The 26,109-nt window shown below is 37.3% G+C and overlaps 1 protein-coding gene across 1 annotated transcript in view; it reads left to right on the top strand.

The window, feature by feature from the left end:
• The window catches only part of LOC143235772 (voltage-gated inwardly rectifying potassium channel KCNH6-like), a 107,574-nt gene that overhangs the window by 31,155 nt on the left and 50,310 nt on the right, over positions 1 to 26,109 (top strand). Inside the window, exon 2 of the mRNA XM_076473974.1 lies at positions 5,865 to 6,284. Within this exon, the coding sequence (XP_076330089.1) occupies positions 5,865 to 6,284 (420 nt within the window). The remainder of the gene's footprint in view (positions 1 to 5,864; positions 6,285 to 26,109) is intronic.

Genomic DNA, 26,109 nt, shown 5'->3' with positions numbered 1-26,109 from the left:
TTTTTTGTTATGTATAACAAAGATAAAGCACAACATTGTATTACATGAACGTGTGTGGGTGTTATATGTGAATAGTTTCATGAGTAACCGTGGTCTACTGTGTATTTTTTGTTATGTACAACAGAGGTAAAGCACAACATTGTATTACATGAACGTGTGTGTGTGTGTTATATGTGAATAGTTTCATGAGTAACCGTGGTCTACTGTGTATTTTTTGTTATGTACAACAGAGATAAAGCACAACATTGTATTACATGAACGTGTGTGTGTGTTATATGTGAATAGTTTCATGAGTAACTGTGATCTACTGTGTATTTTTTGTTATGTACAACAGAGATAAAGCACAACATCGTATCACATGAACGTGTGTGAGTGTTATATGTGAATGGTTTCATGAGTAACTGTGGTCTACTGTGTATTTTTTGTTATGTACAACAGAGATAAAGCACAACATCGTATTACATGAACGTGTGTATGTGTTATATGTGAATGGTTTCATGAGTAACTGTGGTCTACTGTGTATTTTTGTTATGTACAACAGTGATAAAGCACAACATTGTATTACATGAACGTGTGTGTGTGTTATATGTGAATAGTTTCATGAGTAACTGTGGTCTACTGTGTATTTTTGTTATGTACAACAGAGATAAAGCACAACATTGTATTACATGAACGTGTGTGTGTGTTATATGTAAATAGTTTCATCAGTAACTGTGGTCTACTGTGTATTTTTTGTTATGTATAACAGAGATAAAGCACAACATTGTATTACATGAACGTGTGTGGGTGTTATATGTGAATGGTTTCATCAGTAACTGTGGTCTATTGTGTATTTTTTTGTTATGTGCAACAGAGATAAAGCACAACATTGTATTACAAGAACGTGTGTTATATGGAATGGTTTCATCAGTAACTGTGGTCTATTGTGTATTTTTTGTTATGTACAACAGAGATAAAGCACAACATTGTATTACATGAACGTGTGTGTGTGTTATATGTGAATGGTTTCATCAGTAACTGTGGTCTACTGTGTATTTTTTATGTACAACAGAGATAAAGCTCAACATTGTATTACATGAACGTGTGTGTGTGTTATATGTGAATAGTTTCATCAGTAACTGTGGTCTACTGTGTATTTTTTGTTATGTACAACAGAGTTAAAGCACAACATTGTATTACATGAACGTGTGTGGGTGTTATATGTGAATAGTTTCATCAGTAACTGTGGTCTACTGTGTATTTTTTGATATGTATAACAGAGATAAAGCACAACATTGTATTACATGAACGTGTGTGTTATATGTGAATAGTTTCATCAGTAACTGTAATCTACTGTGTATTTTTTGTTACAACTTTATTTATAAATTATTATTATTTTACACTTTCATATTATTCACGTAATGTTACCCAAGGTTATCCAATTGTTGGACTACTATAATCGAAGCGTTAACAAATTAGTTTAGTCACAACCCACCAGAGTGCAGAATGCGATTTTATGGCAACACTAAATCACGTCCGGCCCGATTCGCAACGGTTCAGTAATATTTATTTATAAAAATGTAGACATGTAGATTACCTACTACAAGGACTAGCTAATGCTTAGCTCCAGCTAGACTATGAAAACATTTTGTTCTGTTCTATGAAATGTTTTTTTTTGTATTTATTATCGTCGTATGCCTACAAACCTAATGCAGAGCCACTGGTGTTTTTACCAAACAGGGTTGAACTGGAAGACATTTGTTTTGTTTCTTTGTTTTTGAATTTCGCGCAACGCTACTCGAGGACTATCTGCGCTAGCCATCCTAAATTTAGCAGTGTAAGACTAGAGGGAAGGCAGCTTGTTTTCACCACCCACTCTTGGTACTCTTGGACTACTCTTTTACCAACAAATATTGGGATTGATTGTAACATTATAACGCCCCCACGACTGAAAGGGCGAGCATGTTTAGTGCGACAGGGATTCGAACTCGCGATCCTCAGATTACAAGTCGAACGCCTTAACCCACTTGGCCGTGCCGAGCCTTGAAGACATTTGCATTTAAGCATGTTACAGAGACACCTTGTGACTGAATTAAGTAGTATTTTGTTTCCATGGAGACGTTACTCACTAAGGGTAGTTGAGAAACTAACTAGTTTAATCAGGTTATAAGTGAATCGAACTGGCGTGTCTTGTCAAACTAGCAAGGGCGTGACAGAATATATTTTTTTTCTAGACCAGTGATGTTTAATTACTGCTATTTTATCAAACCACGTGTTTCCAAGCGATGCTATCAAATTCAGTAACCAAGCAGGTGAAGTGTCTTAGAATCCGAACTAATCAAACAATTTTGATTCCATGTAAAAATAAAGATTTATTTGTAGTTTTATTCATTATGATTCCGTGTGTATGTGGTAAACTATTATCAGTTAAAAGTGTTATTACGAGTTTTATTCAAGGCTTTTCCCGATTATGTAATGTTAATTACATTTTTGTTAAACATGGGTCGATTATTTACAGTAAATCAGACATAACACTCCCTTCTTATATGATTTTATAAACTACATGATTATCTATCATATACTCCTTCATTCCATCTTTGAGATCTAAAACTACAAAAAATCTATTTTTTGTTTATTCATCAGGTCCTGTCTTTGTGGATGTAGGACTACAGATAATATATTTTCTGTTTATTCATCAGGTCCTGTCTTTGTGGATGTAGACCTACAAATAATCTATTTTCTGTTTATTCATCAGGTCCTGTCTTTGTAGATGTAAGACTACAAATAATCTATTTTCTGTTTATTCATCAGGTCCTGTCTTTGTAGATGTAAGACTACAAATAATCTATTTTCTCTTTATTTATCAGGTCCTGTTTTTGGGATCTGAGACTACAGATAATGCAGAGATGCCAACCATTACGATTTTGGTGTATACATTATGACTATACGCTCATACAGACAAATATTACAACTTATTGCAACTCCAAAATTATTATATATTATATAGGCCTATACAATAAAGTGATAAATTGTTCCCCCAGGGCTTGAAAGGGGTGAAAAGAAAATTTCTAGTGAGATACAAATAAATTTTGATAATAAATAAAAGACATAGTCGAAATGGCTACTTGCGATAATCATGTTTGGGCTTGAAATAATAATAAAATATTTGTATCTCCGACATCTACCAATAGTCTGAATGCGGTGCTTCTCCATACTGGGTATGTGTGGGAATCCATAGTTACATCATCGGTGCTTGTTAGCCAAACAGCGCTCGCGTAGATGGGTATTTCTCGTTTTCTAAGCGGCAAAGAAACACCAATACGATCGTTCACAAGATGGAAAAAAGAGGCCTTGTTCACCAGATTGTCTTGTTTCTGACAAATCTAAAAGGAATGAAATTGTGAATCAAAAATAGGAAAGAGTATAGTGCAAAATATACAGTCATTGCATCAAAAATTAGTGACAGTCATGCGTTTTGTACAGTTTGTAACATCGATTTTTCTGTGGCACATGGCGGAATACACGATTGTTCCAAACATACAAAATCGGCATCTCACCAACAAAAGGCTGAGGCGAAGACAAAAACGGTGCAAATAACAACATTTATGAGTAAGAATTCAGAATATGAAACCATAAATGCAGAAGTGATGTTCACACAATTCGTCATTGCTCATAATTTACCCCTAGCTGTAGCCGATCATGCAGGACATCTATTCAGAAAAATGTTCCCAGACTCTGATATAGCAAAAAAATATGGCTGTGCTAGAACCAAAACTACAGCCATTGTACAAATGTTGGGTTGTGAAGATGACAAAATGATTTTAAACATACTTACTAACATTGTTTACAGTTTAGCCACAGATGGATCCACAGACATGGATGACTCAAAACTGTATCCAGTGGTTGTACGATATCTTGACCCTTTGCTTGGAAAAATTGTTTGTTCTCTTTTGACAATGGTGGAATGGAAAGAAGCTACAACAGGAGAGAATGTTTTCAAGGTTTTAGACCACGAACTGACAAAGAGGAAAATTCCATGGGAAAACTGTCTTAGTTTTTCTTCAGACAATGCCTCAGTTATGTCTGGTATAGGTAAAGGTGTGATGGGACACATCTCAAGACGACAGCCTACCACTTACATCATGGGCTGTGCCTGCCATCTCATCAATATTGCTGCCCAGAAAGCTTCCAGAGAATTGCCCTGCCCAGTTTCTGATACATTGATAGATATCTACTATTTTCTGGAGAAAAGTGCTAGCTGAAAACAACATTTCAAAGAGTTTCAAGGATTGTATGACAAAGAAACAAGAAAAATTCTACAACTTGTTAACACAAGATGGCTATCACTTGGGGTGTGTCTCAACAGAATATTGGACATGTGGAAGTCATTGAAGAAGTATTTTCACTGTGAAAAGGAAAAACTAGATTCAAAAGGATCTAAACGTGCCACTCAGTTAGGCAGCAAGACTTTAACAGTCAGGATATCCTCTCAGCCACACAGGGACACAAGACAACAGTCTCCAATAGCAGACAAAGAAACATTTGATATAACTCAATATATGTTTTGGCAGTCTGACCTTGAACTAAAGAAGAGACAATCCATGAAAAAAGAGAAGAAAACGAAAGCTATCAAGGAAGTAACCAAGAAAAGTTATGCGCAGAGCAAGTTATATAAGTTAACAGTTTTCTTGGACAACAAAACAAACTTGTTATTTTGTCTTTTTCTTCAGTCTGCAATTTCTCTATTTGAACAAACCAATTTGATATTGCAAAGAGAAGAACCTTGCATACACATTATGCATGGAACTCTGATTACACAAGTTAAAAATATACTTGTCAGATACATCAAGCCAGAATATCTTGAAGGCAACATCACTGAACTTGACTACAACAATGAATCCTTACACAAATCTGATGAGGTAGTTTCTATTGGAAATGCTACCAAGGAATACATTGTTAAATATGAAAAGGATCTGACCTGATCAGCTTCTACACCAGTGTCAAGAAACACTATATTGCAGCTACAAATTACATGATGAAATAATTCCCTCTAAATGATGAACTTCTGATTCATGCAGAGGTTGCTGATCCAAAACTGAAAGTCAGCAAAGATTTCTCTTCTCTACACTTCTTCACAGACAGGTATCCTGTCCTTGTCAATACACATGAGCACGACACTATTGACAAGTTGGAAGGTCAATATTTGAACTATCAAATTGATACTTTCTCAGAAACTGTCCTTCAGTTGAATGTTGACAAGTTTTGGGTTCAGCTGTCTACAGTTAAGGATGGAAATGGCAACCAGAAGTATGACATTCTGTGTAGGGTTATGCTTGGAATTCTTACGATCTTCCATTCTAATGCTGACAGTGGAAGGATGTTTAGTTTAGTGACTAAAACAAAAGAAAGTTCAGACCAAACTTGAGCACCTCAGTTTTGAGCAGTATTATAACACACAAGATGTGTATGCAGTCAAATGAACAATGTTGTTATAACTCCCAACCATCCAGAGACATTCTCATGAAAGCAAAGGCTGCAACAGCTGCAAAACTATTACAATAAGCATCATAAACATGATATAAACTAGTCCTTACACAAAGGCTTTTTCTGCTTACTGTTTGTGCATGTTCAATGTTGTTTTACCAGTATGTTTGTTACTCTGAACTAAATAAAAAAACATAATTTCAAAATATTTTTTTTTTATTTATTTATTAAATACACAAAACACAGTCATAAATGAGCAATCTATAACAGAAATAAATAATAATATAATAATAATAACAGCTTAAAGACATTGGTCAGGCCTAGTAGCCGCAACTGATAAAGGGCTCTGTCTACAATCATTACGCTCAGTCATCTCTGATAATCTGTTTTCTGTTTCCCAGGTTCTTTCATTGGGAGCTGATGTTCTTCCAGAATACAAGCTTCAGAAGCCTCGTGTCCACAAGTGGACCATCCTCCATTACTCCCCTTTCAAGGCAGTTTGGGACTGGATAATATTACTGCTTGTCATCTACACAGCTATCTTTACACCTTACGTCGCAGCCTTCTTGCTAAACGAAACCAAAACCAAACGTAACAAGAAATATGGCGAAGATCCCATCGTCATAATCGATCTTTTAGTTGACGTCATGTTCATCATTGACATTCTTATCAATTTCCGAACGACGTACGTCAACTCTAACGAAGAAGTGGTCAGTCTTCCGGGCAGAATAGCTGTCCACTATCTTCGTGGATGGTTCATCATCGACGTTGTTGCGGCCATTCCGTTCGACCTGTTGCTATTCGGTTCAGAGACTGACGAGGTATGAAATACATTATAATATTTAACATCATTGTGACTGTCTGTGTTGAAAGCATATAAATTACAATATTGTACTTACGTAGGTGTCGAAGCACGCTACGAACTAGGGGGATCTGAAGTGTCACCCTTAGAGTCAGTTTTAAAGGGCGTGTTTTTCGGATCAATTAAAGTGCCCTCTGTTTAGAAATCATTGAAGTACTCCCCACCCCCGGCTCTGACGCCCATGATTAAAATGTAATTTTATAAAAGTCAACAAGGGGTTAAAAACTCCAAGTAGTACCTCATGGCTTTTCGTGAATTTCACCCAAAGCTACACGAAGGCTATCTGCACTAGCGGTCCCTAGTTTAGGAGTGTAGAAGTAGAAGGAAGGCAGCTAGTCATCACCACCCACCGCCAACTCTTGGGCTACTCTTTTATCAATGACTAGTGGGATTGACCTCACGGCTGAAAGGGCAAGCATGTTTGGTGTGACGAGGATTCGAACCTGCGACCCTCAGATTACAAGTCGAGAGCCCCTAACCATTTAGCCGTGCTCAGCCGCTGCCTTATGTATCAGGACAATTTTAAATACTTCCTTAAAACAAAGTATTACTTGATGAGAATGTTTTTCAATATTTTGCACTTCCTTATGTAATATCCTTAAAACAACGAACAACGTATACCCTTGTGGACTTATTTTTTGGATTACGTGGATTACATACTTAACACTCGTGTAAAGTTACATGCAGGTCAGCCTTACCATCACCACTACCCCTAGAATGACACGAATTATATTCATGGACTTTTGCACTAGAGTATTCCATTATCCTGTTATTGGAATTTCCACACATACAATGTTCCCTCCAATTCTTCAATTCATATGCATAATGACCTTTATTCGTGTGCACCAGTTACAAAGCAATGTGCAGATGGCATTATCAGTTTCTTTTGGTTTTAATTTTTTATGCGTGGAGATATGTTTAGACCGTCCACCATATTGGATCATAAGGTTGCTTTTTACTGCTACGACTTAGTAATTTGGGATTTCTCCTCTGGTGGGACAGCGGTAAATTTACAAAGCTGAAGTTAGGAGTTCGATGACCCTCGATGGACACAGCAGAGAGCCCAATGTGGCTTTGCTATAACAAAAAGCATACAAATTGGGTTTTAGGCCTATCGACTGAGAGGGTTATTAAAGCCCTCAACGTATTGAAAGTCCTCACAATTGTTGAGAATGTGCGATGTTAGAATAGTAAAGAGCGCAGCGTTGGTTGCTGGTTGTGCGGCCGCCCAGCTTTGGGAAACACGTTCGTTTAATATTTTGGGTTTTAGATAAATTTATTCTCGTTCCAAGAGATCCAGAGTTCACCAGTGTCGGATAGATTCGTTTATTAAAGATATTTTATATAAAAAATAATAAGCGAAGGCAAATAGTGAAATTACAAAAAGTAAAATTTAAACAATACTGTATGTTGAACAAGTGTTTTTTGTTTGTTTTCAGTTAATTACAAAGTTATCTGTACTCAACCTACCACGAGTACCGAAACCAGATTTCTTGTGTTGTGAGTCTACAGACATGCCATTGTGTGTTGAACGAGTGTTTGTTTGTTTTTAGTTAATCACAAAGTTATCTGTACTCAACCAACCACGAGTATCGAAACCAGGTTTCTTGTGTTGTGGGTCTACAGACATGCCATTGTGTGTTGAACAAGTGTTTGTTTGTTTTTAGTTAACCACAAAGTTATCTGTACTCAACCCACCACGAGTATCGAAACCAGGGTTCTTCTGTTGTGGGTCTACAGACATGCCATTGTGTGTTGAACAAGTGTTTGTTTGTTTTCAGTTAATCACAAAGTTATCTGTACTCAACCTACCACGAGTACCGAAACCAAATTTCTTGTGTTGTGAGTCTACAGACATGCCATTGTGTGTTGAACGAGTGTTTGTTTGTTTTTAGTTAATCACAGTTATCTGTACTCAACCCACCACGAGTATCGAAACCAGGTTTCTTGTGTTGTGGGTCTACAGACATGCCATTGTGTGTTGAACAAGTGTTTGTTTGTTTTTAGTTAACCACAAAGTTATCTGTACTCAACCCACCACGAGTATCGAAACCAGGTTTCTTGTGTTGTGGGTCTACAGACATGCCATTGTGTGTTGAACGAGTGTTTGTTTGTTTTTAGTTAATCACAGTTATCTGTACTCAACCCACCACGAGTATCGAAACCAGGTTTCTTGTGTTGTGGGTCTACAGACATGCCATTGTGTGTTGAACAAGTGTTTGTTTGTTTTTAGTTAACCACAAAGTTATCTGTACTCAACCCACCACGAGTATCGAAACCAGGTTTCTTGTGTTGTGGGTCTACAGACATGCCATTGTGTGTTGAACAAGTGTTTGTTTGTTTTTAGTTAACCACAAAGTTATCTGTACTCAACCCACCACGAGTACCGAAACCAGGGTTCTTGTGTTGTGGGTCTACAGACAAGTCATTGTGTGTTGAACAAGTGTTTGTTTGTTTTCAGTTAATCACAAAGTTATCTGTACTCAACCCACCACCAGTATCGAAACCAGATTTCTTGTGTTGTGGGTCTACAGACAAGTCATTGTGTGTTGAACAATTGTTTGTTTTTAGTTAACCACAAAGTTATCTGTACTCAACCCACCACGAGTATCGAAACCAGGTTTCTTCTGTTGTGGGTCTACAGACAAGTCATTGTATGTTGAACAAATGTTTGTTTATTTCTAGTTAACCACAAAGTTATCTGTACTCAACCCACCACGAGTATCGAAACCAGGTTTCTTATGTTGTGGGTCTACAGACAAGTGATTGTGTGTTGAACAAGTGTTTGTTTTTTTAGTTAACCACAAAGTTATCTGTACTCAACCCACCACGAGTATCGAAACCAGGTTTCTTCTGTTGTGGGTCTACAGACAAGTCATTGTGTGTTGAACAAGTGTTTGTTTGTTTTTAGTTAACCACAAAGTTATCTGTACTCAACCCACCACGAGTACCGAAACCAGGTTTCTTGTGTTGTGGGTCTACAGACATGCCATTGTGTGTTGAACAAGTGTTTGTTTGTTTTCAGTTAATCACAAAGTTATCTGTACTCAACCCACCACGAGTACCGAAACCAGGTTTCTTGTGTTGTGGGTCTACAGACAAGTCATTGTGTGTTGAACAAGTGTTTGTTTGTTTTTAGTTAACCACAAAGTTATTTGTACTCAACCCACCACGAGTATCGAAACCAGGTTTCTTGTGTTGTGGGTCTACAGACATGCCATTGTGTGTTGAACGAGTGTTTTTTTCTTTCTAGTTAATCACAAAGTTACCTGTACTCAACCCACCACGAGTACCGAAACCAGGTTTCTTCTGTTGTGGGTCTACAGACATGCCATTGTGTGTTGAACAAGTGTTTGTTTGTTTTCAGTTAATCACAAAGTTATCTGTACTCAACCCACCACGAGTACCGAAACCAGGTTTCTTCTGTTGTGAGTCTACAGACATGCCATTGTGTGTTGAACAAGTGTTTGTTTGTTTCTAGTTAATCACAAAGTTACCTGTACTCAACCCACCACGAGTACCGAAACCAGGTTTCTTCTGTTGTGGGTCTACAGACTGTGTTGAACGAGTGAGATAAAAATTATATAGCTTTTATACACCTAAAACCAAGTTATTCCATGTGGTGTGTGTCCTAAACATTCGCATTTCCATTCTATAAGTTTTGAACTACATCACAAACCGCCACTTGTTGGATGTCCTTCGTTTACTTGTGCTAATTCTACCTTTCTGTATCAGAACTGTAATATCCTGATTCTAACTTTCTGTGTCAGAGGTGTGATATCCTGATTCTAACTTTCTGTATCAGAGGTGTGATATCCTCTGTATCAGAGCTGTAATATCCTGATTCTAACTTTCTGTATCAGAGGTGTGATATCCTCTGTATCAGAGCTGTGATATCCTGATTCTAACTTTCTGTATCAGAACTGTCATATCCTGATTCTAACTTTCTGTATCAGAGCTGTAATATCCTGATTCTAACTTTCTGTATCAGAACTGTCATATCCTGATTCTAACTTTCTGTATCAGAGGTGTGATATCCTGATTCTAACTTTCTGTATCAGAACTGTGATATCCTCTGTATCAGAGCTGTGATATCCTGATTCTAACTTTCTGTATCAGAACTGTCATATCCTGATTCTAACTTTCTGTATCAGAGGTGTGATATCCTGATTCTAACTTTCTGTATCAGAACTGTGATATCCTCTGTATCAGAGCTGTGATATCCTGATTCTAACTTTCTGTATCAGAGGTGTGATATCCTGATTCTAACTTTCTGTATCAGATGTGTGATATCCTGATTCTAAATTTCTGTATCAGAGCTGTAATATCCTGATTCTAACTTTCTGTATCAGAACTGTGATATCCTGATTCTACCTTTCTGTATCAGAGCTGTAATATCCTGATTCTAACTTTCTGTATCAGAGGTGTGATATCCTCTGTATCAGAGCTGTGATATCCTGATTCTAACTTTCTGTATCAGAACTGTCATATCCTGATTCTAACTTTCTGTATCAGAGCTGTAATATCCTGATTCTAACTTTCTGTATCAGAACTGTCATATCCTGATTCTAACTTTCTGTATCAGAGGTGTGATATCCTGATTCTAACTTTCTGTATCAGAACTATGATATCCTGATTCTAACTTTCTGTATCAGAGGTGTGATATCCTGATTCTAACTTTCTGTATCAGATGTGTGATATCCTGATTCTAAATTTCTGTATCAGAGCTGTAATATCCTGATTCTAACTTTCTGTATCAGAACTGTGATATCCTGATTCTACCTTTCTGTATCAGAGCTGTAATATCCTGATTCTAACTTTCTGTATCAGAGGTGTGATATTCTCTGTATCAGAGCTGTGATATCCTGATTCTAACTTTCCGTATCAGAACTGTGATATCCTGATTCTAGCTTTCTGTATCAGAGGTGTGATATCCTCTGTATCAGAGCTGTGATATCCTGATTCTAACTTTCTGTATCAGAACTGTGATATCCTGATTCTAACTTTCTGTATCAGAGGTGTGATATCCTGATTCTATCTTTCTGTATCAGAGTTGTGATATCCTGATTCTATCTTTCTGTATCAGAACTGTGATATCCTGAGTCTAACTTTCTGTATCAGAGGTGTGATATCCTGATTCTAACTTTCTGGATCAGAACTGTCATATCCTGATTCTAACTTTCTGTATCAGAGGTGTGATATCCTGATTCTAAATTTCTGTATCAGAACTGTGATATCCTCTGTATCAGAGGTGTGATATCCTGATTCTAACTTTCTGTATCAGAGGTGTAATATCCTGATTCTAAATTTCTGTATCAGAACTGTGATATCCTTTGTATCAGAGGTGTGATATCCTGATTCTAACTTTCTATATCAGAACTGTGATATCCTGATTCTAACTTTCTGTATCAGAGGTGTGATATCCTGATTCTAACTTTCTGTATCAGAACTGTGATATCCTGATTCTAACTTTCTGTATCAGAGGTGTGATATTCTGATTCTAACTTTCTGTATCACAGCTGTCATATCCTATGCTCGTCTGTGTTGTCTCCAACCTTGCCCATTCTTTTTATGCTTGTGACGTCAACATATACACAGAATGAAGTTATATCATATTATCACTGTATATCCAGACACCACCTTTAGACCCATGTAGTTATATCATATTACCACTGTATATCCCGACACCACCTTTAGACCCATGTAGTTATATCATATTACCACTGTATATCCAGACACCACCTTTAGACCCATGTAGTTATATCATATTACCACTGTATATCCAAACACCACCTTTAGACCCATGTAGTTATTTCATATTACAACTGTATATCTCGACACCACCTTTAGACCCATGTAGTTATATCATATTACCACTGTATATCCAGACACCACCTTTAGACCCATGTGGTTATATCATATTACCACTGTATATCCAGACACCACCTTTAGACCCATGTAGTTATATCATATTACCACTGTATATCCAGACACCACCTTTAGACCCATGTGGTTATATCATATTACCACTGTATATCCAGACACCACCTTTAGACCCATGTAGTTATATCATATTACCACTGTATATCCAGACACCACCTTTAGACCCATGTTGTTATATCATATTACCACTGTATATCCAGACACCACCTTTAGACCCATGTAGTTATATCATATTACCACTGTATATCCAGACACCACCTTTAGACCCATGTGGTTATATCATATTACCACTGTATATCCAGACACCACCTTTAGACCCATGTTGTTTATATCATATTACCACTGTATATCCAGACACCACCTTTAGACCCATGTAGTTATATCATATTACCACTGTATATCCAGACACCACCTTTAGACCCATGTAGTTATATCATATTACCACTGTATATCCAGACACCACCTTTAGACCCATGTAGTTATATCATATTACCACTGTATATCCCGACACCACCTTTAGACCCATGTAGTTATATCATATTACCACTGTATATCCAGACCCATGGTTATATCATATTACCACTGTATATCCAGACACCACCTTTAGACCCATGTAGTTATTTCATATTACAACTGTATATCCCGACACCACCTTTAGACCCATGTAGTTATATCATATTACCACTGTATATCCAGACACCACCTTTAGACCCATGTTGTTATATCATATTACCACTGTATATCCAGACATTACCTTTAGACCCATGTAGTTATATCATATTACCACTGTATATCCAGACACCACCTTTAGACCCATGTAGTTATATCATATTACCACTGTATATCCAGACACCACCTTTAGACCCATGTAGTTATATCATATTACCACTGTATATCCCGACACCACCTTTAGACCCATGTAGTTATATCATATTACCACTGTATATCCAGACACCACCTTTAGACCCATGTAGTTATATCATATTACCACTGTATATCCAGACACCACCTTTAGACCCATGTAGTTATATCATATTACCACTGTATATCCAGACACCACCTTTAGACCCATGTAGTTATATCATATTACCACTGTATATCCAGACACCACCTTTAGACCCATGTTGTTATATCATATTACCACTGTATATCCAGACACCACCTTTAGACCCATGTAGTTATATCATATTACCACTGTATATCCAGACACCACCTTTAGACCCATGTAGTTATATCATATTACCACTGTATATCCAGACACCACCTTTAGACCCATGTGGTTATATCATATTACCACTGTATATCCAGACACCACCTTTAGACCCATGTAGTTATATCATATTACCACTGTATATCCAGACACCACCTTTAGACCCATGTTGTTATATCATATTACCACTGTATATCCCGATACCACCTTTAGACCCATGTAGTTATATCATATTACCACTGTATATCCAGACACCACCTTTAGACCCATGTAGTTATATCATATTACCACTGTATATCCAGACACCACCTTTAGACCCATGTGGTTATATCATATTACCACTGTATATCCAGACACCACCTTTAGACCCATGTGGTTATATCATATTACCACTGTATATCCAGACACCACCTTTAGACCCATGTGGTTATATCATATTACCACTGTATATCCAGACACCACCTTTAGACCCATGTAGTTATATCATATTACCACTGTATATCCAGACACCACCTTTAGACCCATGTAGTTATATCATATTACCACTGTATATCCAGACACCACCTTTAGACCCATGTAGTTATATCATATTACCACTGTATATCCAGACACCACCTTTAGACCCATGTAGTTATATCATATTACCACTGTATATCCAGACACCACCTTTAGACCCATGTAGTTATATCATATTACCACTGTATATCCAGACACCACCTTTAGACCCATGTAGTTATATCATATTACCACTGTATATCCAGACACCACCTTTAGACCCATGTAGTTATATCATATTACCACATTATATCCAGACACCACCTTTAGACCCATGTAGTTATATCATATTACCACATTATATCCAGACACCACCTTTAGACCCATGTAGTTATATCATATTACCACATTATATCCAGACACCACCTTTAGACCCATGTAGTTATATCATATTACCACATTATATCCAGACACCACCTTTAGACCCATGTGGTTATATCATATTACCACTGTATATCCAGACACCACCTTTAGACCCATGTAGTTATATCATATTACCACTGTATATCCAGACACCACCTTTAGACCCATGTAGTTATATCATATTACCACTGTATATCCAGACACCACCTTTAGATTTATGTAGTTATATCATATTACCACTGTATATCCAGACACCACCTTTAGACCCATGTAGTTATATCATATTACCACTGTATATCCAGACACCACCTTTAGACCCATGTAGTTATTTCATATTACCACTGTATATCCAGACACCACCTTTAGACCCATGTGGTTATATCATATTACCACTGTATATCCAGACACCACCTTTAGACCCATGTAGTTATATCATATTACCACTGTATATCCAGACACCACCTTTAGACCCATGTAGTTATATCATATTACCACTGTATATCCAGACACCACCTTTAGACCCATGTGGTTATATCATATTACCACTGTATATCCAGACACCACCTTTAGACCCATGTAGTTATATCATATTACCACTGTATATCCAGACACCACCTTTAGACCCATGTGGTTATATCATATTACCACTGTATATCCAGACACCACCTTTAGACCCATGTAGTTATATCATATTACCACTGTATATCCAGACACCACCTTTAGACCCATGTAGTTATATCATATTACCACTGTATATCCAGACACCACCTTTAGACCCATGTTGTTATATCATATTACCACTGTATATCCAGACACCACCTTTAGACCCATGTGGTTATATCATATTACCACTGTATATCCAGACACCACCTTTAGACCCATGTGGTTATATCATATTACCACTGTATATCCAGACACCACCTTTAGACCCATGTAGTTATATCATATTACCACTGTATATCCAGACACCACCTTTAGACCCATGTGGTTATATCATATTACCACTGTATATCCAGACACCACCTTTAGACCCATGTAGTTATATCATATTACCACTGTATATCCAGACACCACCTTTAGATTCATGTAGTTATATCATATTACCACTGTATATCCAGACACCACCTTTAGACCCATGTAGTTATATCATATTACCACTGTATATCCAGACACCACCTTTAGACCCATGTAGTTATTTCATATTACCACTGTATATCCAGACACCACCTTTAGACCCATGTAGTTATATCATATTACCACTCTATATCCAGACACCACCTTTAGACCCATGTGGTTATTTCATATTACCACATTATATCCAGACACCACCTTTAGACCCATGTAGTTATATCATATTACCACATTATATCCAGACACCACCTTTAGACCCATGTAGTTATATCATATTACCACATTATATCCAGACACCACCTTTAGACCCATGTGGTTATATCATATTACCACATTATATCCAGACACCACCTTTAGACCCATGTGGTTATATCATATTACCACATTATATCCAGACACCACCTTTAGACCCATGGTTATATCATATTACCACTGTATATCCCGACACCACCTTTAGACCCATGTAGTTATATCATATTACCACTGTATATCCAGACACCACCTTTAGACCCATGTAGTTATATCATATTACCACTGTATATCCAGACACCACCTTTAGACCCATGTGGTTATATCATATTACCACTGTATATCCAGACACCACCTTTAGACCCATGTAGTTATATCATATTACCACTGTATATCCAGACACCACCTTTAGACCCATGTAGTTATATCATATTACCACTGTATATCCAGACACCACCTTTAGACCCATGTGGTTATATCATATTACCACATTATATCCAGACACCACCTTTAGACCCATGTAGTTATATCATATTACCACTGTATATCCAGACACCACCTTTAGACCCATGTGGTTATATCATATTACCACTGTATATCCAGACACCACCTTTAGACCCATGTGGTTATATCATATTACCACTGTATATCCAGACACCACCTTTAGACCCATGTAGTTATATCATATTACCACTGTATATCCAGACACCACCTTTAGACCCATGTAGTTATATCATATTACCACTGTATATCCAGACACCACCTTTAGATTCATGTAGTTATATCATATTACCACTGTATATCCAGACACCACCTTTAGACCCATGTGGTTATATCATATTACCACTGTATATCCAGACACCACCTTTAGACCCATGTAGTTATTTCATATTACCACTGTATATCCAGACACCACCTTTAGACCCATGTAGTTATATCATATTACCACTGTATATCCAGACACCACCTTTAGACCCATGTAGTTATTTCATATTACCACATTATATCCAGACACCACCTTTAGACCCATGTAGGTATATCATATTACCACATTATATCCAGACACCACCTTTAGACCCATGTGGTTATATCATATTACCACATTATATCCAGACACCACCTTTAGACCCATGTGGTTATATCATATTACCACATTATATCCAGACACTACCTTTAGACCCATGTAGTTATATCATATTACCACATTATATCCAGACACCACCTTTAGACCCATGTGGTTATATCATATTACCACTGTATATCCAGACACCACCTTTAGACCCATGTGGTTATATCATATTACCACTGTATATCCAGACACCACCTTTAGACCCATGTAGTTATATCATATTACCACTGTATATCCAGACACCACCTTTAGACCCATGTAGTTATATCATATTACCACTGTATATCCAGACACCACCTTTAGACCCATGTAGTTATATCATATTACCACTGTATATCCAGACACCACCTTTAGACCCATGTAGTTATATCATATTACCACTGTATATCCAGACACCACCTTTAGACCCATGTAGTTATATCATATTACCACTGTATATCCAGACACCACCTTTAGACCCATGTGGTTATTTCATATTACCACATTATATCCAGACACCACCTTTAGACCCATGTGGTTATATCATATTACCACATTATATCCAGACACCACCTTTAGACCCATGTAGTTATATCATATTACCACATTATATCCAGACACCACCTTTAGACCCATGTAGTTATATCATATTACCACATTATATCCAGACACCACCTTTAGACCCATGTGTAGTTATATCATATTACCACTGTATATCCAGACACCACCTTTAGACCCATGTAGTTATATCATATTACCACTGTATATCCAGACACCACCTTTAGACCCATGTAGTTATATCATATTACCACTGTATATCCAGACACCACCTTTAGACCCATGTGGTTATATCATATTACCACTGTATATCCAGACACCACCTTTAGACCCATGTAGTTATATCATATTACCACTGTATATCCAGACACCACCTTTAGACCCATGTAGTTATATCATATTACCACTGTATATCCAGACACCACCTTTAGACCCATGTGGTTATATCATATTACCACTGTATATCCAGACACCACCTTTAGACCCATGTAGTTATATCATATTACCACTGTATATCCAGACACCACCTTTAGACCCATGTAGTTATATCATATTACCACTGTATATCCAGACACCACCTTTAGACCCATGTAGTTATATCATATTACCACATTATATCCAGACACCACCTTTAGACCCATGTGGTTATATCATATTACCACATTATATCCAGACACCACCTTTAGACCCATGGTTATATCATATTACCACTGTATATCCAGACACCACCTTTAGACCCATGTAGTTATATCATATTACCACTGTATATCCAGACACCACCTTTAGACCCATGTGGTTATATCATATTACCACTGTATATCCAGACACCACCTTTAGACCCATGTGGTTATATCATATTACCACTGTATATCCAGACACCACCTTTAGACCCATGTAGTTATATCATATTACCACTGTATATCCAGACACCACCTTTAGACCCATGTGGTTATATCATATTACCACTGTATATCCAGACACCACCTTTAGACCCATGTAGTTATATCATATTACCACTGTATATCCAGACACCACCTTTAGACCCATGTGGTTATATCATATTACCACTGTATATCCAGACACCACCTTTAGACCCATGTAGTTATATCATATTACCACTGTATATCCAGACACCACCTTTAGACCCATGTGGTTATATCATATTACCACTGTATATCCAGACACCACCTTTAGACCCATGTTGTTATATCATATTACCACTGTATATCCAGACACCACCTTTAGACCCATGTGGTTATATCATATTACCACTGTATATCCAGACACCACCTTTAGACCCATGTAGTTATATCATATTACCACTGTATATCCAGACACCACCTTTAGACCCATGTAGTTATATCATATTACCACTGTATATCCAGACACCACCTTTAGACCCATGTAGTTATATCATATTACCACTGTATATCCAGACACCACCTTTAGACCCATGTAGTTATATCATATTACCACTGTATATCCAGACACCACCTTTAGACCCATGTGGTTATATCATATTACCACTGTATATCCAGACACCACCTTTAGACCCATGTGGTTATATCATATTACCACTGTATATCCAGACACCACCTTTAGACCCATGTGGTTATATCATATTACCACTGTATATCCAGACACCACCTTTAGACCCATGTGGTTATATCATATTACCACTGTATATCCAGACACCACCTTTAGACCCATGTGGTTATATCATATTACCACTGTATATCCAGACACCACCTTTAGACCCATGTAGTTATATCATATTACCACTGTATATCCAGACACCACCTTTAGACCCATGTGGTTATATCATATTACCACTGTATATCCAGACACCACCTTTAGACCCATGTGGTTATATCATATTACCACTGTATATCCAGACACCACCTTTAGACCCATGTAGTTATATCATATTACCACTGTATATCCAGACACCACCTTTAGACCCATGTGGTTATATCATATTACCACTGTATATCCAGACACCACCTTTAGACCCATGTGGTTATATCATATTACCACTGTATATCCAGACACCACCTTTAGACCCATGTAGTTATATCATATTACCACTGTATATCCAGACACCACCTTTAGACCCATGTAGTTATATCATATTACCACTGTATATCCAGACACCACCTTTAGACCCATGTGGTTATATCATATTACCACTGTATATCCAGACACCACCTTTAGACCCATGTAGTTATATCATATTACCACTGTATATCCAGACACCACCTTTAGACCCATGTAGTTATATCATATTACCACTGTATATCCAGACACCACCTTTAGACCCATGTGGTTATATCATATTACCACTGTATATCCAGACACCACCTTTAGACCCATGTAGTTATATCATATTACCACTGTATATCCAGACACCACCTTTAGACCCATGTAGTTATATCATATTACCACTGTATATCCAGACACCACCTTTAGACCCATGTGGTTATATCATATTACCACTGTATATCCAGACACCACCTTTAGACCCATGTGGTTATATCATATTACCACTGTATATCCAGACACCACCTTTAGACCCATGTAGTTATATCATATTACCACTGTATATCCAGACACCACCTTTAGACCCATGTAGTTATATCATATTACCACTGTATATCCAGACACCACCTTTAGACCCATGTGGTTATATCATATTACCACTGTATATCCAGACACCACCTTTAGACCCATGTGGTTATATCATATTACCACTGTATATCCAGACACCACCTTTAGACCCATGTAGTTATTTCATATTACCACATTATATCCAGACACCACCTTTAGACCCATGTAGTTATATCATATTACCACATTATATCCAGACACCACCTTTAGACCCATGTAGTTATATCATATTACCACATTATATCCAGACACCACCTTTAGACCCATGTAGTTATATCATATTACCACATTATATCCAGACACCACCTTTAGACCCATGTGGTTATATCATATTACCACATTATATCCAGACACCACCTTTAGACCCATGTGGTTATATCATATTACCACTGTATATCCAGACACCACCTTTAGACCCATGTAGTTATATCATATTACCACTGTATATCCAGACACCACCTTTAGACCCATGTGGTTATATCATATTACCACTGTATATCCAGACACCACCTTTAGACCCATGTGGTTATATCATATTACCACTGTATATCCAGACACCACCTTTAGACCCATGTGGTTATATCATATTACCACTGTATATCCAGACACCACCTTTAGACCCATGTGGTTATTTCATATTACCACTGTATATCCAGACACCACCTTTAGACCCATGTGGTTATATCATATTACCACTGTATATCCAGACACCACCTTTAGACCCATGTAGTTATTTCATATTACCACATTATATCCAGACACCACCTTTAGACCCATGTGGTTATATCATATTACCACATTATATCCAGACACCACCTTTAGACCCATGTGGTTATATCATATTACCACATTATATCCAGACACCACCTTTAGACCCATGTGGTTATATCATATTACCACATTATATCCAGACACCTCCTTTAGACCCATGTAGTTATATCATATTACCACTGTATATCCAGACACCACCTTTAGACCCATGTAGTTATATCATATTACCACTGTATATCCAGACACCACCTTTAGACCCATGTGGTTATATCATATTACCACTGTATATCCAGACACCACCTTTAGACCCATGTGGTTATATCATATTACCACTGTATATCCAGACACCACCTTTAGACCCATGTAGTTATATCATATTACCACTGTATATCCAGACACCACCTTTAGACCCATGTAGTTATATCATATTACCACTGTATATCCAGACACCACTTTTAGACCCATGTAGTTATATCATATTACCACTGTGTATCCAGACACCACCTTTAGACCCATGTAGTTATATCATATTACCACTGTATATCCAGACACCACCTTTAGACCCATGTAGTTATTTCATATTACCACATTATATCCAGACACCACCTTTAGACCCATGTAGTTATTTCATATTACCACTGTATATCCGGACACCACCTTTAGACCCATGTAGGTATATCATATTACCACTGTATATCCAGACACCACCTTTAGACCCATGTTGTTATATCATATTACCACTGTATATCCAGACACCACCTTTAGACCCATGTAGTTTTTCATATTACCACTGTATATCCAGACACCACCTTTAGACCCATGTAGTTATATCATATTACCACTGTTTATCCAGACACCACCTTTAGACCCATGTAGTTATATCATATTACCACTGTATATCCCGACACCACCTTTAGACCCATGTAGTTATATCATATTTCCACTGTATATCCAGACACCACCTTTAGACCCATGTGGTTATATCATATTACCACTGTATATCCAGACACCACCTTTAGACCCATGTGGTTATATCATATTACCACTGTATATCCAGACACCACCTTTAGACCCATGTAGTTATATCATATTACCACTGTATATCCAGACACCACCTTTAGACCCATGTGGTTATGTCATATTACCACTGTATATCCAGACACCACCTTTAGACCCATGTGGTTATATCTTATTACCACTGTATATCCAGACACCACCTTTAGACCCATGTAGTTATATCATATTACCACTGTATATCCAGACACCACCTTTAGACCCATGTAGTTATATCATATTACCACTGTATATCCAGACACCACCTTTAGACCCATGTGGTTATATCATATTACCACTGTATATCCAGACACCACCTTTAGACCCATGTAGTTATATCATATTACCACTGTATATCCAGACACCACCTTTAGACCCATGTAGTTATTTCATATTACCACTGTATATCCAGACACCACCTTTAGACCCATGTGGTTATATCATATTACCACTCTATATCCAGACACCACCTTTAGACCCATGTGGTTATTTCATATTACCACATTATATCCAGACACCACCTTTAGACCCATGTGGTTATATCATATTACCACATTATATCCAGACACCACCTTTAGACCCATGTTGTTATATCATATTACCACATTATATCCAGACACCACCTTTAGACCCATGTAGTTATATCATATTACCACATTATATCCAGACACCACCTTTAGACCCATGTGGTTATATCATATTACCACATTATATCCAGACACCACCTTTAGACCCATGTGGTTATATCATATTACCACTGTATATCCAGACACCACCTTTAGACCCATGTTGTTATATCATATTACCACTGTATATCCCGATACCACCTTTAGACCCATGTAGTTATATCATATTACCACTGTATATCCAGACACCACCTTTAGACCCATGTAGTTATATCATATTACCACTGTATATCCAGACACCACCTTTAGACCCATGTAGTTATATCATATTACCACTGTATATCCAGACACCACCTTTAGACCCATGTAGTTATATCATATTACCACTGTATATCCAGACACCACCTTTAGACCCATGTAGTTATATCATATTACCACTGTATATCCAGACACCACCTTTAGACCCATGTAGTTATATCATATTACCACTGTATATCCAGACACCACCTTTAGACCCATGTAGTTATATCATATTACCACTGTATATCCAGACACCACCTTTAGACCCATGTAGTTATATCATATTACCACTGTATATCCAGACACCACCTTTAGACCCATGTAGTTATATCATATTACCACTGTATATCCAGACACCACCTTTAGACCCATGTAGTTATATCATATTACCACTGTATATCCAGACACCACCTTTAGACCCATGTGGTTATATCATATTACCACTGTATATCCAGACACTACCTTTAGACACATGTTGTTATATCATATTACCACTGTATATCCAGACACCACCTTTAGACCCATGTAGTTATATCATATTACCACTGTATATCCAGACACCACCTTTAGACCCATGTAGTTATATCATATTACCACTGTATATCCAGACACCACCTTTAGACCCATGTGGTTATATCATATTACCACTGTATATCCGACACCACCTTTAGACCCATGTAGTTATATCATATTACCACTGTATATCCAGACACCACCTTTAGACCCATGTAGTTATATCATATTACCACTGTATATCCAGACACCACCTTTAGATTCATGTAGTTATATCATATTACCACTGTATATCCAGACACCACCTTTAGACCCATGTTGTTATATCATATTACCACTGTATATCCAGACACCACCTTTAGACCCATGTAGTATTACCACTGTATATCCAGACACCACCTTTAGACCCATGTGGGTATATCATATTACCACTGTATATCCAGACACCACCTTTAGACCCATGTAGTTATATCATATTACCACATTATATCCAGACACCACCTTTAGACCCATGTGGTTATATCATATTACCACATTATATCCAGACACATATTACACATTTTAGACCCATGTATGTAGTTATATCATATTACCACATTATATCCAGACACCACCTTTAGACCCATGTAGTTATATCATATTATCACTGTATATCCAGACACCACCTTTAGACCCATGTAGTTATATCATATTACCACTGTATATCCAGACACCACCTTTAGACCCATGTGGTTATATCATATTACCACTGTATATCCAGACACCACCTTTAGACCCATGTGGTTATATCATATTACCACTGTATATCCAGACACCACCTTTAGACCCATGTGGTTATATCATATTACCACTGTATATCCAGACACCACCTTTAGACCCATGTAGTTATATCATATTACCACTGTATATCCAGACACCACCTTTAGACCCATGTGGTTATATCATATTACCACTGTATATCCAGACACCACCTTTAGACCCATGTAGTTATATCATATTACCACTGTATATCCAGACACCACCTTTAGACCCATGTAGTTATATTACCACTGTATATCCAGACACCACCTTTAGACCCATGTGGTTATATCATATTACCACTGTATATCCAGACACCACCTTTAGACCCATGTGGTTATATCATATTACCACTGTTATATCATATTATATCCAGACACCACCTTTAGACCCATGTGGTTATATCATATTACCACTGTATATCCAGACACCACCTTTAGACCCATGTGGTTATATCATATTACCACTGTATATCCGACACCACCTTTAGACCCATGTAGTTATATCATATTACCACTGTATATCCAGACACCACCTTTAGACCCATGTGGTTATATCATATTACCACTGTATATCCAGACACCACCTTTAGACCCATGTAGTTATATCATATTACCACTGTATATCCAGACACCACCTTTAGACCCATGTGGTTATATCATATTACCACTGTATATCCAGACACCACCTTTAGACCCATGTGGTTATATCATATTACCACTGTATATCCAGACACCACCTTTAGACCCATGTAGTTATATCATATTACCACTGTATATCCAGACACCACCTTTAGACCCATGTGGTTATATCATATTACCACTGTATATCCAGACACCACCTTTAGACCCATGTGGTTATATCATATTACCACTGTATATCCAGACACCACCTTTAGACCCATGTGGTTATATCATATTACCACTGTATATCCAGACACCACCTTTAGACCCATGTGGTTATATCATATTACCACTGTATATCCAGACACCACCTTTAGACCCATGTAGTTATATCATATTACCACTGTATATCCAGACACCACCTTTAGACCCATGTGGTTATATCATATTACCACCAGACACCACCTTTAGACCCATGTAGTTATATCATATTACCACTGTATATCCAGACACCACCTTTAGACCCATGTAGTTATATCATATTACCACTGTATATCCAGACACCACCTTTAGACCCATGTAGTTATATATATTACCATATTACCACTGTTATATCATATTACCACTGTATATCCAGACACCACCTTTAGACCCATGTAGTTATATCATATTACCACTGTATATCCAGACACCACCTTTAGACCCATGTGGTTATATCATATTACCACTGTTATATATCCAGACACACCACCTTTAGACCATGTGGTTATATCATATTTCCAGACCTGACCCATGTGGTTATATCATATTACCACTGTATATCCAGACACCACCTTTAGACCCATGTGGTTATATCATATTACCACTGTATATCCAGACACCACCTTTAGACCCATGTAGTTATATCATATTACCACTGTATATCCAGACACCACCTTTAGACCCATGTAGTTATATCATATTACCACTGTATATCCAGACACCACCTTTAGACCCATGTGGTTATATCATATTACCACTGTATATCCAGACACACCTTTAGACCCATGTGGTTATATCATATTACCACTGTATATCCAGACACCACCTTTAGACCCCATGTAGTTATATCATATTACCACTGTATATCCAGACACCACCTTTAGACCCATGTAGTTATATCATATTACCACTGTATATCAGACACCACCTTTAGACCCATGTAGTTATATCATATTACCACTGTATATCCAGACACCACCTTTAGACCCATGTAGTTATATCATATTACCACTGTATATCCAGACACCACCTTTAGACCCATGTAGGTTATATCA

Source organism: Tachypleus tridentatus, chromosome 12, assembly GCF_004210375.1.
Source record: "Tachypleus tridentatus isolate NWPU-2018 chromosome 12, ASM421037v1, whole genome shotgun sequence".
Taxonomy (NCBI): Eukaryota; Metazoa; Arthropoda; class Merostomata; order Xiphosura; family Limulidae; genus Tachypleus; species Tachypleus tridentatus.
This window is presented reverse-complemented; position numbering and strand designations above follow the sequence as displayed.